This window comes from Maylandia zebra, linkage group LG2 (genome assembly GCF_041146795.1).
Source record: "Maylandia zebra isolate NMK-2024a linkage group LG2, Mzebra_GT3a, whole genome shotgun sequence".
Taxonomy (NCBI): domain Eukaryota; kingdom Metazoa; phylum Chordata; class Actinopteri; order Cichliformes; family Cichlidae; genus Maylandia; species Maylandia zebra.
In genome coordinates, this window is record NC_135168.1 from 37,384,336 (window position 1) to 37,400,448 (window position 16,113).

Below are 16,113 nucleotides of genomic sequence, written 5' to 3' on the forward strand. Positions count from 1 at the left end.
CACCCACGTCATTGCAGCCCACCAACATCTGAAAGAAAAACATTGGAAGACCTTCAGACAGCCTGGAGAACTAAAAACTGGTCACTTAGAACCGCTTTAAAAACTGTGGCCGGAAAGCCTTGCTCATTGGAAGCAAAATAGAAGGAAATGAAGGGTGGCTCAAGACTTTTGCAAAGTGTTCATTTATATTCATGACTATTTCTGAAGTAAAACTTGGTGCATATCGGTTCAGTCTCTGCTTCAGTAAAGGATCTTTCTAAAAATCTGTTTGTTTTCTCTTAATGCTGAATAATAAAATGCTTTAAATATATATATAATAATATGTGACTATGGAATATTAACAACAGCATGAAGACAACATCAGTTTATGTATTTATTTATTTCAGCATAATTAATTAAACATAAAGAACTTAAATACATATACATACCCAAGAAAATAATATAGTTTAAATACATATATACAGGTTTAAAATTATTAGGCAAACAACAATTTAACATATATGTGTGTTACTATAACTGTAGTTATCATAAAAATAATTTTTATAGAGGCACATCCGAGACATGTTATCTTCATGAAGCTGTAGTATCACAGCAGATTCTTCATCCGCATACAATTTCAAGATAAAGTTCCTACTACAGCTAATAGATGGTACAGATGGAGTTTTTATTGTAACATATACCCATACATCCACAATTACAATAAAAAAAGCTTGAATAAGAGCATTGAGAGTATTGAAAAGAAAGAGACAGAATGACAGATAAAGCTGCTGATCCTGAAGGCAACCATTCAAGCATGTGCTCCCTTAAAGAAAAGAATCGTAACAATCACAACATTGTGCTTTTTATTCGCTCAAAGATCTGGAAAACTTTAACTGCAGGGACACAGCCTTCTCTCACAATGGTGATGGTGCCTGCAGAAAGAGTGAGATAAGTTAGATGGTGCTTCATAAAACACCCAAATTTGAATTTTATGTGACTTCTTTTGTGTTCACCTTCATCAATCTTCAAGCAGTTAACCACAGTGGAAGCAACAACTTCATTAGAGTCTCCATCACAGAGAACTCCTTGGATCTTGTGTCCGAGTCGACTGTGCCAGAAAAGGGAGGGTAAATGAGCGGTCAGCAATCATCTATTACTAATACTCCACATCGTAAAATAAATAATTTGTCACTTTTCTACAGAAACATTTGCTGTAAGGGGGTTACACATACTGTCACAGGTTAGATCAGTCTACTACTTTGTAAGCTGTTTGCAAGCTCTTACTCAATGACCATGCTGTGGTGGGTGCTGTCTGCCTCTCCACTTGGATTGGCTGAGGTGATAGCAAGCGGTCCAGTAATATTACACAAGTGGCCGGTAACTGTGTGGTCAGGGACACGAATCATGATGCTGTCCCGAGTCCCAACACGGTCATAAGCTGGTCCCACTCCTACACAGACAGATTGAGCTGAGGTGAGTGCTGATAAATGACACAGATTCCAGTAACACCATATTTACGCTGCACTACAAAGTTTACCGAGTTGGAACAGCCAGTCTCCTTTCTTGACAATGCAGCTGATGCCTCCGGGATACACATTCCTCATAAACTCCCAGAGCAGAGGACTGAAAGGAGGCTTGGCTGCCACCAGCTGTTCCACGCTAGAAATGCAAACACATATGGGCTTCTCGGCTGGTCTGTCCTGGAACAGGTTATAGATTGCAGATTAATAAGCTTTATACATCACAGACACGTGAATATTGAATTAATTTGCCAATCTTTTAATGACTCTTACTTTAATATTGTATATTTTTTCAATGGCCTGAGGATTTTTGCAGGATGCAGCTAAGGCGTACACGGTGTCTGTCGGAATGCCGCATACTCCTCCTTCCTCCAGAATTCCAGCGATCTTCAAGAGACCGCTGGTTAGTCGTGAGCTGGCTATCGGACATGGCAGCTCTGGCGATGTTTCCTGCTTCTTTACCTCCTAAGACAGGACACAGTGGAAAGGGCATGTTTAAAAAAACTGACTTTGAGAAGGAGCACAAAGTCAGTTTCATCTCTGCTTACCTTTAGTAAGGGAGGACCCATAGGTATGAGTCTCTCTGAGAAGATGCCGCTCACCAGTGTTGCCAGAATGCCATATACACAAATTATTGCCACCAGTGCAAGCATAGCAACTGTAAAAAAGAAAAAAGAAAAAAGAAAAGCCAGTTTTAGAAATAATCAGCTTGAGAGTCTCTATAACATTATTAATCATTTTTAATCAAAAGTGAATCCTATGTTTAAAAATGAGGCTTTATCAATACTTACTTTCCAGCCTATATGGCAGTCGCTGGAGGGTGGAGAGCAGGAAACAGACAAGAGCAACTTCCATCACAGTCGTCAGAAGCAGCAAAACCAGGTTCTTATAGGCAGCTAACACACACAGACACGTAAAAAAAATCCTTCTTGAAACAAATAATCCAATCAACAAATCTTCTATTGAGACTAACAGGGAATTTTAATCTTACCAATCAACATGAGGAAACCATTAATGACCAGGAGGGCAATGGCTCCTGCTGTGAAAGCATAAGCTGCCCCTGTGGAGAGCTGAAGCAGGGTACCTAGAAAAAAAAAAAACTTGGGTTAAGAATCTTTTCTAAATCAGAAAGAGAAATGTCCACACTAGTGTTTGTACTGGCATACCTGCGAATCGAAACCAGGTCCATGTCGCCCATACTCCCACATAGATGGACGAGATGACTGACCCAAACCGACCACCACCTGTGACTTGCAACCTGCTGACGTAAGCCTGGATGATCGCTCCAGAGATCAGGACCCAAGGGATGGTCAGATGAAGGAACGTGGGATTCATACTGGACAACTTAGAATGAATAGCTGACAGAGCTGCGACCCCATTTAAAAAGTAAAACAGAACATCGGAGGTCTGGTCAGTGTGGGGCACCATCTCGCTGCCTACTTGTTGGGACTTGCCCCACTTCAAAGCCTTCTTCATATTTGCAGTGGAGACCGGCTGCTTCCCTACAGGGATTAGTAACTTTTCTGCTATACTGTTGATGAGACGTGCAAAGGTGCCATAGATGGAGACTGCGGTAAACAGAGCACAAGCTACACCAAAGAAGATGTAGTAACCCTCAAGTGGAATCTGGGGTACTGTTGAAACTGTGACTAGGACAAAAAGCATGTTGTGGATCAGTTCTAGGATGTCCATATTCAGACTTCCCACACACAGAATCAAGCCTGCCACCACAAAGAACCAGTTTCCCACCATTGCTTCTCTAGCAGAGCCTACTTCGCTCTTATTTCCGATCAGAGTAGACGCCACAAACTCACTCCAAGCCTTAATCAGCCAATATGTGGCATGAAATCCAAACTTTGTAGTGTGGTAGCAGTCTTGGCGCAGATGGGCATAGTAGCTAGAGAACAATTGGGCGAATGAGATGATTGAGACCCAGGCAGCTCCTAAACCAAATGACTTCATGTACCCGAAGCTGTAGAAAGCAAAGATGAAAGGAGCTACAGAGTCACAGAAGAAACCCAACGCCATGGGTTCAGCATATTTGGTGTTTTTCTTCTTCTCTTGGCCAATGCTCTGGGCACTTGCTGAGTTTCCGATTCCTAAGAGAAGAACATTAAAGAGGGGGGTCCCAAAGCCTTTGAGGGCTAGACGTTGGGTCAAACCTTTGAGGAGCAGTACAGCTGAACCGTAGATGGCAAAGATCAAAATGAGCAACTCCAGGACCCCGGATACTATGAGAGCCCAGGAGCTTGCTACTATACCCACTGCTTCAAAGATTAAAGTGGCAGTGATGGCCCCAAAAACAAAAGGCATGATGTAGTTGACTGTGGCAGAGCAAAATGCCAGGAGAAAGGACAGTAAAATGTAGGGGATCAGACCCGCAATGGCTGACTCTTTTATGGACAGGAAGAAATAGCCACCTGGTATCTCTGCGGAGCCATTCAGAGATATGTTGGTCATGAGGTCAGTGGACAGAGATAAATTGCTTGTCTGATTTGTTGTTTGATTGTCAGAGACACCAGAGTAGATTCGGGTCGCCCCATAACTAGCCCAAAGAGCAGCATAGCCAATAAAGGCAGTGCCACTCAGGTGATCGTATTTTCTAAAGGAAAGTAGCCCGGCAATAAGTTGGCATATACCTCCAATCAGGATGAGATGAACACCTGTTAAATAAAATAAAAATGACTTAGCTAACTCTTCTTTTTTTCTTTTTTACATTATTATAGCTGATTGTCAAAAATATGTACCTGCAAGTATGTTCTCCACCCCATATGCTTCTTTGCCAGTGTGGGCTGTATTGAAATTCTGCAGAAGTACAAGGAATGCACTGATCCCATTGGCTAGCATGCCCAGTACTCCTGGTTCCCCATAGAAACTGGCAGGAAACCCTTCTAGTGTTGCCATGATATTTTTGCTGTCAATCTACAGATGTGCAATGAAGCAAATGAGGCAAACAATGCAAATCATTCAAAATACATTTCAGAATCTGTCTTAATCTTCTTTTTATCTGGCTAATGTAATGTAGTGTTAAAACAACTTAAACATTGTGGAAAAACACATAAATGAATAAAAATTCTAAATAATTATTAATAGTGAGTCATTTTCACATTTATAATTTATAAAAATAGAAAGAAAAGTAAATTATAATGATTAGAAATATTCCAAAAATACACTACAAAGCATACTGAATCACACAACTTCACTTACATCTTGTTAATTAACTATAGTTAGGCTAAAACAATATGTAACTCACTAAACATTTAAGGCTGAGGGACTGTCATTACAAGCTCTCCTAAAGGCAGCAGAGACACACAGAGAACTCGTATTTAACTTTCCTGCTCCAGTAACTGGAAAATTGTCACTGAGCACTAACGGGGAATTTTATTCATATCTAATGAAAAACATTTACTGAATATTTAACAGAAAACATGGATCTGTTAGATCAATTAGATAGTGTGATTTTGCTCATATTTAACTTTAAATGGTTACATATTCTTAACCAAGTAAAGCTATTTAGCTCATGTAAAAACGTCATCTTAATCAGTACAGCTTTTTAAGTTGTAGCTGGGTTACATGCTCCTCTAAATAATAAAGTAATAAAGAAAGTGAAAATAAAGTCATACCTGGCAGAGAATCTTAGAAAGATGAACAGGCAAACTCTTCTGAAGCAGGAATGACAGTTTGACATAAATAAGGCTTTGCTACATGTAGGAGGAGTTGCTGTAATTTCCCCTGTCCCAAAGCCCTTAGATGTGACATCACCTTTGCACTGTGACAGTAAAGTAAACCTTTCCTCCTCCTCCTGCTGTGACGATGGTGACGTTGAAGACGTTGCCCACAGTGGAAATTCCTTTTTTTAATGATAAGTCTTTGTTATGGATATGCCCTTCCCTGTTCCTTTGAGTCAGGTATAAGATTAGACTATATAAGGCAGGTATCGTCTCACACTTAGAAGCATCAGCATCCCTGACAAAGTGCTGCTGGTAAAACTGCTGCATTGAGAAGAAAGAGAAAGAAGGACAGTCAACTTGACAGAAACACCAGACTGGAACCATGATTTCAACTGTAAAGGTAAAAGTTAAAAGTTATTTTTGTATTACTATTTTTAGTAGAAAACATTATAGTCATAAGTCCAATCAACTTAATTTAATTAAGTTAAGTCTTAATTTAAAATTGTCTGGCAGACTTAATTCAGTCTAGTAAATAAGAAAAACATAAATCCTAATGTCATATTTTTGCAGTGAGTAGTTGTTTCTCTGAGTAGACAGCAGAGTGATACTTAAATGAGCTCTTGGTAAATTTTCAGCAGGTTAGTCATGCTGTCTTACACCTGTTACAGCAGCATCGTGTCAGCACAACAGCTCTTTCAAAAAAAAAGTCACACGGGCTGAGTTCTACTCATTGCAGTAATGCCGATGTCCACTGAGACTTTAACAAAGCCAGAGTAGAAAATAACTGTCTCTAGAGCGTGTAATAGATCTGAGATGTTTTAAGAAGAAAGTACAATGCGTGTTAATTTCAGCATGGGTTTTGCTAATAATATTCTGCGCTCTTTGTCCTGTAGAAAGCCATTAGACCTGTGTGGGCTGCCAGAGCAATTCATAAATCTGCAGTGGAAGGTAAAACCTTTGTTGTGTTTCATTCTGTCAGTTCACCAGGAAACATATTTCTCTGTTTCACATTTTCCTTTTGCTTAGTCCAGACCGTGTTTTTTTTTTTCCCCCATTGCATTCTTCTTTCATTCATTCATTCCTCTCTGCAGTCTTGAAGCAGCCAGCGCCCGAGGACACAGTCACAGCCAGTTTTGGGAAGTTTATCAGTGAAATTAAGCCCCAGCATCTATCCCCTGTAGTGCTGCACCGCAGTAAAAGAATGGTGCTGGACAGCATTGGAGTTGGGCTGATCGGAAGCACAACAGATGTGTTTGAACTGGCCCTCCAGCACTGCCAGGTGAGTTGGGGAAAGGGATTAAAAATAAAGGTTTCTTATTAATGTTTCCTCCCATATAAGGCAGTGAGACAGGTGAAAGCAGAAGCCTCACCTTTTATTTTATTATTTTTTATTTTCTTTCTGATGATTTTTTTAGTTTAGGTGTTTGTCATATAACTTACAAAGAAACCTGTTGAGGTCCCATCGTTATTTAAAGCTTTTAAACGTTTAGTTTGTGTGTGTTTGTGTGTGTGACTGTGTACACTGAGAGTGTCAAATGTTGCATTGTGCTTACCTGTCTCCGTCGCTTCCCCTCAGAACATGTACGCTCCTGGTGACAGCAGCTCTGTGTATGGACACAGGGGCATCAGACTCTCCCCGATACTGGCAGCTTTTGTCAACGGAGTGGCGGTGAGTATGAATAAGTGGAACAGATGTGTCAGCATGCACCAGACAATTTCACGTGCACAGAAACCCGTACCACTCCTAAAAAGTTGCCTGTGTGTGAGCTCAGTTTTTGGTCCAATCCTGGACGGTAAACAAAAGCAGGACTTGGTGGAAAATCCCAAAAATTTCCATCATTACATCAGGACATCTGCAAACATTGCTTTTTAAAGATGCCATCAGGGTGCCAAGCTCATTTCTATAGCCTGTGTTAGTCTCAGACAGTAAAAGATTGTAAAGTGAGAGGATTTTCTAATGAAAAACCGCCTGTGACTGAGTTTAGCCAGGAAGAGTATGCGCACTAAAAATAATAATTTGGGTGTAGAGAGCTAATCTACATCATTTAAGCACAAACACGATGCTTGGTACTGGGTCATATCTCTAACAGCAAGCACCTGTTTTTGCCATCAGCTCAGGAAATGTATCAGTAGCCATCTAATTAATTTTAACATTAAACTAATGCTGTGCTGGGCTTTGATGTCCTATCATTTGATCATTAAAATCTTTTTGGTTCAGACTCACTCCATGGACTTTGATGATACGTGGCACCCTGCCACTCACCCCTCCGGAGCTGTCCTTCCTGCTGTGTTAGCTCTCAGTGACATGATGCCAGCTAACAATAAGCCCAGTGGCCTGGACTTCTTACTGGCTTTCAATGTTGGCATTGAGATTCAAGGCCGACTACTGAGGTTCTCTAATGAGGCCCACAATATCCCCAAGAGGTGAGTGCTTTAGAGCTCTATAGCTACATTACAGTATGCTACCCTTAACTGATTGCATCATTGATATTAGGTTAGTTTCTCATTGACGATTCTGCATAAATGACTCTGGCTCTGCTGATCTCTACCCTGCAATTTCCAAGCAGGCTGCGGAGGTGTAATGCACGCTCTATGAATTGTGTCAACAAGCTCTAAAAGGCGTCTTTTCATGCTCATGCGGGGACAGCTGAGACTCTGTGTGTAGTTTTAGCACTGCTTAGCCATGTGGAGCAGAATATGACAGAGGACTCTTTTTGCCATGTGCTTACACCCTCAAATGTGTCACCACATTATGTGCTTGTTGATGACTAAAATCACTAAAAACCTCTTACCACTCATGAAATGAGCTGAGTTACACAAGTGAGAGGCTGTTTGGAAAAACAAGCTTTCACACAGGAGCTCTATTATGACCATTACGATATGTAGCACCCATTTAAAATTTAAAAACATCTAACCAACGTTTCTGTTTCTTTCTGATGAATTTCCCAACAGGTTCCACCCTCCTAGTGTGGTAGGCACCATGGGAAGTGCTGCTGCGTGTGCACGCCTCTTATCTCTGGACCCCATCCAGAGCAGTCATGCATTGGCTATAGCTGCTTCTCTAGCAGGAGCCCCAATGGCTAATGCTGCCACTCAGTCCAAACCCCTCCACATTGGCAATGCCTCCCGTTTGGGCCTAGAAGCAGCTCTGCTGGCCTCCAGAGGCTTAGAGGCAAGTCCTTTGGTCCTAGATGCTGTTGCAGGGGTAGCCGGCTTCAGTGCTTTTTATGAAGATTATGTACCACAGCCTTTACAATCGCCCGGTAATGACAGCCATATGTTCCTGCTGGAGGAACAGGACATAGGCTTCAAACGCTTCCCTGCTCATCTGGGGATGCACTGGGTGGCAGATGCTGCAGCCTCAGTCCATAAGATTCTCGTTGGAGTTGGCCCTGGCACTGTCTCCCCAGCTCAGGTGGAGGACATCCTGCTCAGAGTCCCCAAATCGAAGTACATAAACAGACCTTTTCCAGAGTCTGAGCACGAGGCACGCCACTCCTTCCAGTTCAATGCTTGCACTGCTCTCCTGGATGGAGAAGTGACTGTGCAGTCCTTCACCCCCGCTGCCATGAACCGCCCTGACCTGCACGCTCTGCTGAGCCGTGTTCGCCTGGAGCATCCCAATGACAACCCCGCTAATTTCAACCGCATGTACGGTGAAGTCCAGCTAACCCTGGTTGGGGGCGACACTGTGAAGGGACGCTGCAACACCTTCTACGGTCACTGGCGCAATCCACTGTCCAACGACAGCCTGAGGAAGAAGTTCAGGAGCAACGCAGAGGTGGTGCTTCCCTCAGAGAAGGTCGAGCGGCTGATTGAAGTGGTGGAGGACCTGGACCGGCTCAGGGACTGCAGGAACCTTCTCTCACAACTGCAATAGACTTTGGTTTTGTTGGAGTTACACAGTAGCCTAACAGCAACACAAATATTCTTGCACATAAAAATATTCAAATCAAAATATGAAAAAATCTACATGTTGAGCCATCTGACAATTTTAATATTGTAATATAGACATATATTGTTATTATCTCGGTTCATGAAAAAATCAGTATTTTGAGATAAGAAGTTGCATTACAAAGGGAACATTAGGTGGATTCTATATATTGAATGCTTTCCAGTATTGCTGCTGTATATACAATGCATTAAGAGTTGTGCTTTTCCAAACAATGGATTCCTAAACGGGGTAAAAGATTGTTGCTTTTAATCTATATGTCTGCTTCTATTGTCATTCAAAGAAGACAATTTCAGTATTTCTATTTGTGTGTTTTCATCTAAATAAATAAAATTACAAAAAACGCAAAAAGGCATTGTCTGACATGTTCTGTGTTACATATTCCAGAGGTGCTTAAAGAGTCAGCTAGCTAATGATGCAATAAAGTAGAGCCTTGCTGGTTTGTCAATAAATGAATCACACCCATTAGATAGTTCAAATACATGTTGTAGTATCTGATTTGATTATAAGAAGAAATATGCACATATACTTCAAATGAAACCATCAGAACATCTACAGAGTGAAAGAAAAAGTTGATAGCTGGTTTTGTCTTTCAAGTGTGTTTATTTGGAGTGCAAACATAAAGATATGATAAAATGCAAAATGGTGCTGGGAAATGTAGGCTGGTTTCCTCGTTCCTGCTCCTTGAGCTTATGTGTGTGATGTGTCCACTTCAGTCTTACACAGTGAACTGGAATAGACAAATGTGTCTGTGTTTGGCTTGTTAATGAATAACATTTGGTGCAATTTCAGTGGTTTCCCCGATCTCATAAACCTTTGTCTCTTATTCAACCTCTTATTCATTTATTCATCCATTCTCTTTCACTTATCCAGTTCAGGGTTGTGTTGGGGGGGAGGGGGGGTCCCACCTATCTATCATAGGGCAAGAAGGGATACCTGTACAGGTTGTCAGTTCATTAAGTGTCTTATTTCACATGGAAACATTTAACTATATAACTGTGTAAAACTGGAAAACTATGGTGTATTATCTGATCATAAAAGGTATGTCTTTAATAAGTATTTGATAAAGACACAGTTTTTGTCATTTTCCCTCTGTACCCCAGTGCAATGGATTTGAAAGGAACCAATCCAGGTATGACATAAATGTAACTTTGAACCTTAATACACAATCTTTAAGAAACATATTTGATGAACCATTTAAAAATTACAATAATTCCAAAAAAATGTCCCTCTATCATCAAGGGCTCAAAAGCAATAATTTAAGGAACTGAAGTAATAAATAGTGTTATGGGCAGATGTGGTCTGCTGTATAGCAGAAAGAAGAGCATTTTGATTTCAGTTATAATAATAACATTAAAACACAATGTCTGTTCTGTTTTTCGGTTCAATAGGGTCTTATATCGCTGATAAACAGTTTCATAACAGACAACTGTGTTTTATTTATGTAAATTTTTCTTTAACTGTGGGTACGCAACAGAATTTTTAACATTTTTGCTTTATAAGATGAAGGCTGGATAATGCTCTTCTATTTTGTTCCCTTTAGTAGCTATTTTTTCCCTTTAGTAGCTATTAATGTGAGGTCTAAACATGTGTCCAAAAATGTGCTGATGCAAGCAAATAATTGCCAACAAAAAGAACTATTAGTGAGGTGGGAAAGACTTTGAGATTGGCAGATAAAGACTTACATTCCTAACTGCTGTGTTGGCCTTTCACAACTGAAAAAAAAAAAAAAGTTGAGAGTTTGCTAACACTCGTTGGAGCTGATATTGTGAACTGCTGGATACGTTTGTTTTATAGTAACACAGAAGCATAGCAACAACACAAATATTCTTGCACATAAATATATTTAAATCAAAATATGAAAGAAAAATCTACATTTTGCATATTGCAGAGCTCAAATATAGCAAAATACATTTTGACCCATGTCACTATTTTTAATATTTGTAATATAGATGTATGTTAATATTATCTTGATTCATGAAGAAATCAATATTTTGAGATAATAAGTTTCATTACAAAGGGAACATAAGTGGGTTCTATCTAACAAATGCTTTCCTGTATTGCTGCTGTATATAGAATGTATTAAGAGTTAACAATGCTTTGTGGTTTTCCAAACAATGGATTCCTAAACAGCCTAAAAGGTTGTTGCTTTTAATCTTTAAATCTTTAAATCTGTTTCTATTGTCCTTCAAATTCAGTATTTCTGTTTGTGTGTTTTCATCTAAATAAAATTACAAAAAATGCAAAAAGGCATTGTCTGACATGTTCTGTGTTACATATCCCAGAGGTGCTTAAAGAGTCAGCTAGCTAATGATGCAATAAAGTAGAGCCTTGCTGGTTTGTCAATAAATGAATCACACCCATTAGATAGTTCAAATACATGTTGTAGTATCTGATTATTTGATTATAAGAAGAAATATGCACATATACTTCAACTGAAACCATCAGAACATCTACAGAGTGAAAGAAAAAGTTGATAGCTGGTTTTGTCTTTCAAGTGTGTTTATTTGGAGTGCAAACATAAAGATGTGATAAAATGCAAAATGGTGCTGGGAAATGCTGTGCTGGTTTCCTCGTTCCTGCTCCTTGAGCTTATATGTGTTTAATGACGCGTCCACTTCAGTCTCACACAATGAACTGGAATAAACTTGAGTTTGGGTCGTAAATGAATAATTCACAAATTAAAACAAATCAAATTGAGATTAATGAAGAAGAAAAGAAAAGGCACTTTTAAGTTAATCTTTAAACTTAGCTAACAGTACCAACTTATTACCTTTGGTGCAATTTCAGTGGTTTCCCCTATTTCATAAACCTTTGTCTGGTATTCAACCTCTTATTGTCATGGTCCTGAGTCTGAGGACTCAGTGTTTTGTGTTCCTTATGCTTTTGTTCATTCAGAGTGTGTATTCTGTTGTGATTTTGCCATTTGTTAGGTTTCTGTTCTTTGCCTGCCTGCTTCCACTTCTCTGTGTTCCCTCTGTCTGTCCATGGTGTTATTGTGTCTGCTCATGAGTCTGCCTGTCAAGTTCAGTGTCCGGTCTGGTTCTCTGTGTCTGTTAGTTTCCTGTTTTATTCTGAAAGTTCATGTCTCATGTCAGTGTGTTCAGTTTTACCTCTCCCCTGTCTCGTTAGCCTTATTGCTCCCAGCTGTGTCTCCCTCCTGTGGCCCATTCCCTGATTACTCCCCGTGTATTTAAGCCCTGTGTTTTCCTGTGCTCTCTGTTGTGTCGTCTGTTTAACTCCATGTCAGTCTGCATTATTCTGTTACCTGGTATTCATTCTGTGTCTCTCTGCCATCTCTCTTTGTGCATTTCGCTCCTCCTCCCGTGAGTGTCTGGTTTAAGTTTTGTTCTTTAGTTTTCCCAGTTTAGGTTTGTTTACTCCCCGCTCTGCTCCTCCTGTTTTGTCACTTTATCACCTCTGCAAATAAATTTTCACTCGCACCCCAGTCAGTGCCTGCATCTTGGATCCTTTTCTCAATTCACCACACGACTGCTGTGCAGCCGTGACAGTACGACGTGACCACAAGATGGATCCAGCGGTCTTGGCCGGGGAGAGTGACCTCACACGTGCCCTACGCCTGGTGGACTGGGTAACCCACACCTCCAATGCACGAGCGAAAGTTGTGGGGATAAATGCCGTTGAGGCAATCCTGGCCGGAAATCCCTATCTCCACCAGGTCCGGGGATTTACAGACTTAATCGCTGAGCTGCATAAAGCCCAGGAAGCGGTGCAAGCTCGGGAAGTAGCCAATTGTGCCCAGCAACAATGGACTACGACCGCCACAAAGCATCCGTCTCAGATTCACCCACCGGAGGTTTCACGGCCCGACCCCCCCAGAGGTTTTTCCCTGCCTGTCGGAGCCGTCAGCGGTGGGGAGGAAACATTCGCGCCACCGACGCTTCACCCCACAGCCGGATTCAGGGACTCCTGTGCGACCAGCTGTGGTGAGTTTTAAGGACGCTGGTGCTTCTGGGACTGTGTTTTCTGGGGCCGTTCATGGGGAGGGTAAAGACAGTACACGGTGTTTACCTACCTTCGTGGTAACTGACCTCTCACAAGTTGGCATTTTCAAAACATCCATAACAGTAGCTGACTGTGTTTCATCCACTCCACCACCAACTCCAGTCTCACTTCAACCAGTACATCAGCCTTTAGCCAGTTCATTAGCCCAGCCTGCATCTATGCCATTAGCCCGATCACCCGTTCCCTCCATACTGGAGGCTGTGTCTGTGCCACCCATTTTGAATCTCGTTCCTAGCACCCATTTTGAGCGGAGAGACAAATGCATTAAAACCACTCTAGTTTCTCAGAAACTGGCTAATTTAGAGACTGTTACTCGCCCCAGGGCCTCCCCAGAGGCTGGGTCTCAGCCCCCAGCAGACTCAGGACCCCTGGCGGTTAAGAAGCCAGCTGAGGACCACACCCGGCCGTCGCTGCCTGAGCAGACCCAATGCTCTGTGCAGCTGCAGTCTGCCATGTGTTTGCCAGAGGCCCGTGCGCCTGCTGGTTCTGTTGCGTCCCTGCCAGAGGCCCGTGCGCCTGCTGGTTCTGTTGCGTCCCTGCCAGAGGCCCGTGCGCCTGCTGGTTCTGTTGCGTCCCTGCCAGAGGCCCGTGTGCCTGCTGGTTCTTTTCTGTCTCTGCCAGAGGTCTCCGCACCTGCTGGTTCTGTCCTGTGTGTGCCAGGGGCTTTAGTGCCCACTGGTTCTGAGACTGTTTTTGCTGGGGGGCCCGAGGAGCCCGTCCAGCCATCTGCCTCGTCAGCTGGGGGGCCCGAGGAGCCCGTCCGGCCATCTGCCTCGTCAGCTGGGGGGCCTGAGGAGCCCGTCCAGCCCTCAGCTGCAGTCTCATCACCAGCTGCAGTCTCATCACCAGCTGCAGTCTCATCACCCTCGCCTGGTCCAGCTTCCGCTTCCTCATCAGCATCGCCTGGTCCAGCCTCAGCATCCTCATCAGCTGCTTCGTCTGGTCCAGCCTCAGCATCCTCATCAGCTGCTTCGTCTGGTCCAGCCACTGCTTCATCCTCATCAGCTGCTTCGTCTGGTCCAGCCACTGCTTCATCCTCATCAGCTGCCTCGTCTGGTCCAGCCACTGCTTCATCCTCATCAGCTGCCTCGTCTGGTCCAGCCACTGCTTCATCCTCATCAGCTGCCTCGTCTGGTCCAGCCACTGCTTCATCCTCATCAGCTGCCTCGTCTGGTCCAGCCACTGCTTCATCCTCATCAGCTGCCTCGTCTGGTCCAGCCACTGCTTCATCCTCATCAGCTGCCTCGTCTGGTCCAGCCACTGCTTCATCCTCGTCTGGTCCAGCCACTGCTTCATCCTCGTCTGGTCCAGCCACTGCTTCATCCTCGTCTGGTCCAGCCACTGCTTCATCCTCGTCTGGTCCAGCCACTGCTTCATCCTCCGCTTCATCCTCGTCTGGTCCGGCTTCAGCCTCCGCTTCATCCTCGCCTGGTCCGGCTCCAGCATCCTCATCAGCATCGCCTGGTCCGGCTCCAGCATCCTCATCAGCATCGCCTGGTCCGGCTCCAGCATCCTCATCAGCATCGCCTGGTCCGGCTCCAGCATACTCATCAGCCTCGCCTGGTCCAGCCTCCGCTTCTGCTTCAGCCTCGCCTGGTCCAGCCTCCGCATCCTCATCATCCTCATCAGCTTCGTCTGGTCCAGCCTCCGCCTCCGCCTCGTCTGGTCCAGCCTCCGCTTCGCCTGGGGCTGCAGGGGCCACGCAGCCTTCAGGTCCCCTACTACCACCTCCACATCGTCGGTCATCTGCCAGGCCGCTTGTTGGGCATCTCCGCCACTGTGGACGCCCTCCTGGACGCCCTCCTGAACGCCGCCACTACCTTCCACGTGGCCGGCCTCCGGACTTGTTTCCGCACCGCTGTTGCCGTCCGCACGGTCGGCCCCCAGAGCTGTTTCCACGCCGCTGTTGCCGTCCGCACGGTCGGCCCCCAGAGCTGTTTCCACGCCGCTGTTGCCGTCTGCACGGTCGGCCCCCAGGACTGTTTCCACACCACTGCCTACTGCGTGGCCGGCCTCCGGACCTGCCCCACTGCTGCTGCCTTTCACACGGTCGGCCCCCGGAACTGAACTGTTTTGGCCTCCGGGTCGGCCCCCTGACCTTGTCCGTCTGGGCCTTTTCGGACTATGTCCCTCCGTCCTGGACCCCCACCGCCCGCCCTGGTCGGGTCGTTTTCTGTTTTTTGGTTCGTGGGGGGTTTTTTTGGCTTTGGTCCGTTTTTGTGTTTCTGTTGGGCTGTCTGGTGCCAGCCCTTGAGGGGGGGGTACTGTCATGGTCCTGAGTCTGAGGACTCAGTGTTTTGTGTTCCTTATGCTTTTGTTCATTCAGAGTGTGTATTCTGTTGTGATTTTGCCATTTGTTAGGTTTCTGTTCTTTGCCTGCCTGCTTCCACTTCTCTGTGTTCCCTCTGTCTGTCCATGGTGTTATTGTGTCTGCTCATGAGTCTGCCTGTCAAGTTCAGTGTCCGGTCTGGTTCTCTGTGTCTGTTAGTTTCCTGTTTTATTCTGAAAGTTCATGTCTCATGTCAGTGTGTTCAGTTTTACCTCTCCCCTGTCTCGTTAGCCTTATTGCTCCCAGCTGTGTCTCCCTCCTGTGGCCCATTCCCTGATTACTCCCCGTGTATTTAAGCCCTGTGTTTTCCTGTGCTCTCTGTCGCGTCGTCTGTTTAACTCCATGTCAGTCTGCATTATTCTGTTACCTGGTATTCATTCTGTGTCTCTCTGCCATCTCTCTTTGTGCATTTCGCGCCTCCTCCCGTGAGTGTCTGGTTTAAGTTTTGTTCTTTAGTTTTCCCAGTTTAGGTTTGTTTACTCCCCGCTCTGCTCCTCCTGTTTTGTCACTTTATCACCTCTGCAAATAAATTTTCACTCGCACCCCAGTCAGTGCCTGCATCTTGGATCCTTTTCTCAATTCACCACACGACTGCTGTGCAGCCGTGACACTTATGCATTAATATTCATATTCATC

The 16,113-nt window shown here is 44.0% G+C and overlaps 2 protein-coding genes across 2 annotated transcripts; one reads left to right on the forward strand and one right to left on the reverse strand.

Moving 5' to 3' along the window:
• Nucleotides 1-360: 360 nt before the first annotated feature.
• Nucleotides 361-5,143, reverse strand: LOC143413933 (uncharacterized). The gene is made up of 11 exons (XM_076877406.1): nt 5,123-5,143; nt 4,247-4,421; nt 2,666-4,162; nt 2,491-2,583; nt 2,291-2,395; nt 2,048-2,157; nt 1,773-1,964; nt 1,517-1,679; nt 1,264-1,429; nt 993-1,087; nt 361-911 (listed from the first exon to the last, which is right to left on the reverse strand). The coding sequence occupies exons 2-11, from the start codon at nt 4,401-4,403 to the stop codon at nt 826-828; spliced, it is 2,664 nt and encodes an 887-aa protein (XP_076733521.1). The 5' UTR covers nt 4,404-4,421; nt 5,123-5,143; the 3' UTR covers nt 361-825.
• A 309-nt stretch (nt 5,144-5,452) lies between these two features.
• Nucleotides 5,453-9,460, forward strand: irg1l (immunoresponsive gene 1, like). The gene is made up of 6 exons (XM_012924029.2): nt 5,453-5,570; nt 6,064-6,118; nt 6,262-6,449; nt 6,747-6,839; nt 7,389-7,594; nt 8,123-9,460. Exons 1-6 carry the CDS (start codon nt 5,553-5,555, stop codon nt 9,048-9,050), a joined length of 1,488 nt encoding a protein of 495 aa, XP_012779483.2. The 5' UTR covers nt 5,453-5,552; the 3' UTR covers nt 9,051-9,460.
• Nucleotides 9,461-16,113: the final 6,653 nt, after the last annotated feature.

Coding starts and splice junctions, on each gene's coding strand:
- LOC143413933 (XM_076877406.1), bottom strand. CDS start 4,403: ATGGCAACACTAGAAGGGTTTCCTGCCAGTTTCTATGGGGAACCAGGA. Junction 4,163..4,246: donor GGTGGAGAACATACTTGCAG/GTACATATTTTT, acceptor TTTATTTAACAG/GTGTTCATCTCATCCTGATT. Junction 2,158..2,290: donor ACTGCCATATAGGCTGGAAA/GTAAGTATTGAT, acceptor TCTTTTTTACAG/TTGCTATGCTTGCACTGGTG.
- irg1l (XM_012924029.2), top strand. Junction 6,450..6,746: donor TGGCCCTCCAGCACTGCCAG/GTGAGTTGGGGA, acceptor GCTTCCCCTCAG/AACATGTACGCTCCTGGTGA. Junction 7,595..8,122: donor GCCCACAATATCCCCAAGAG/GTGAGTGCTTTA, acceptor ATTTCCCAACAG/GTTCCACCCTCCTAGTGTGG.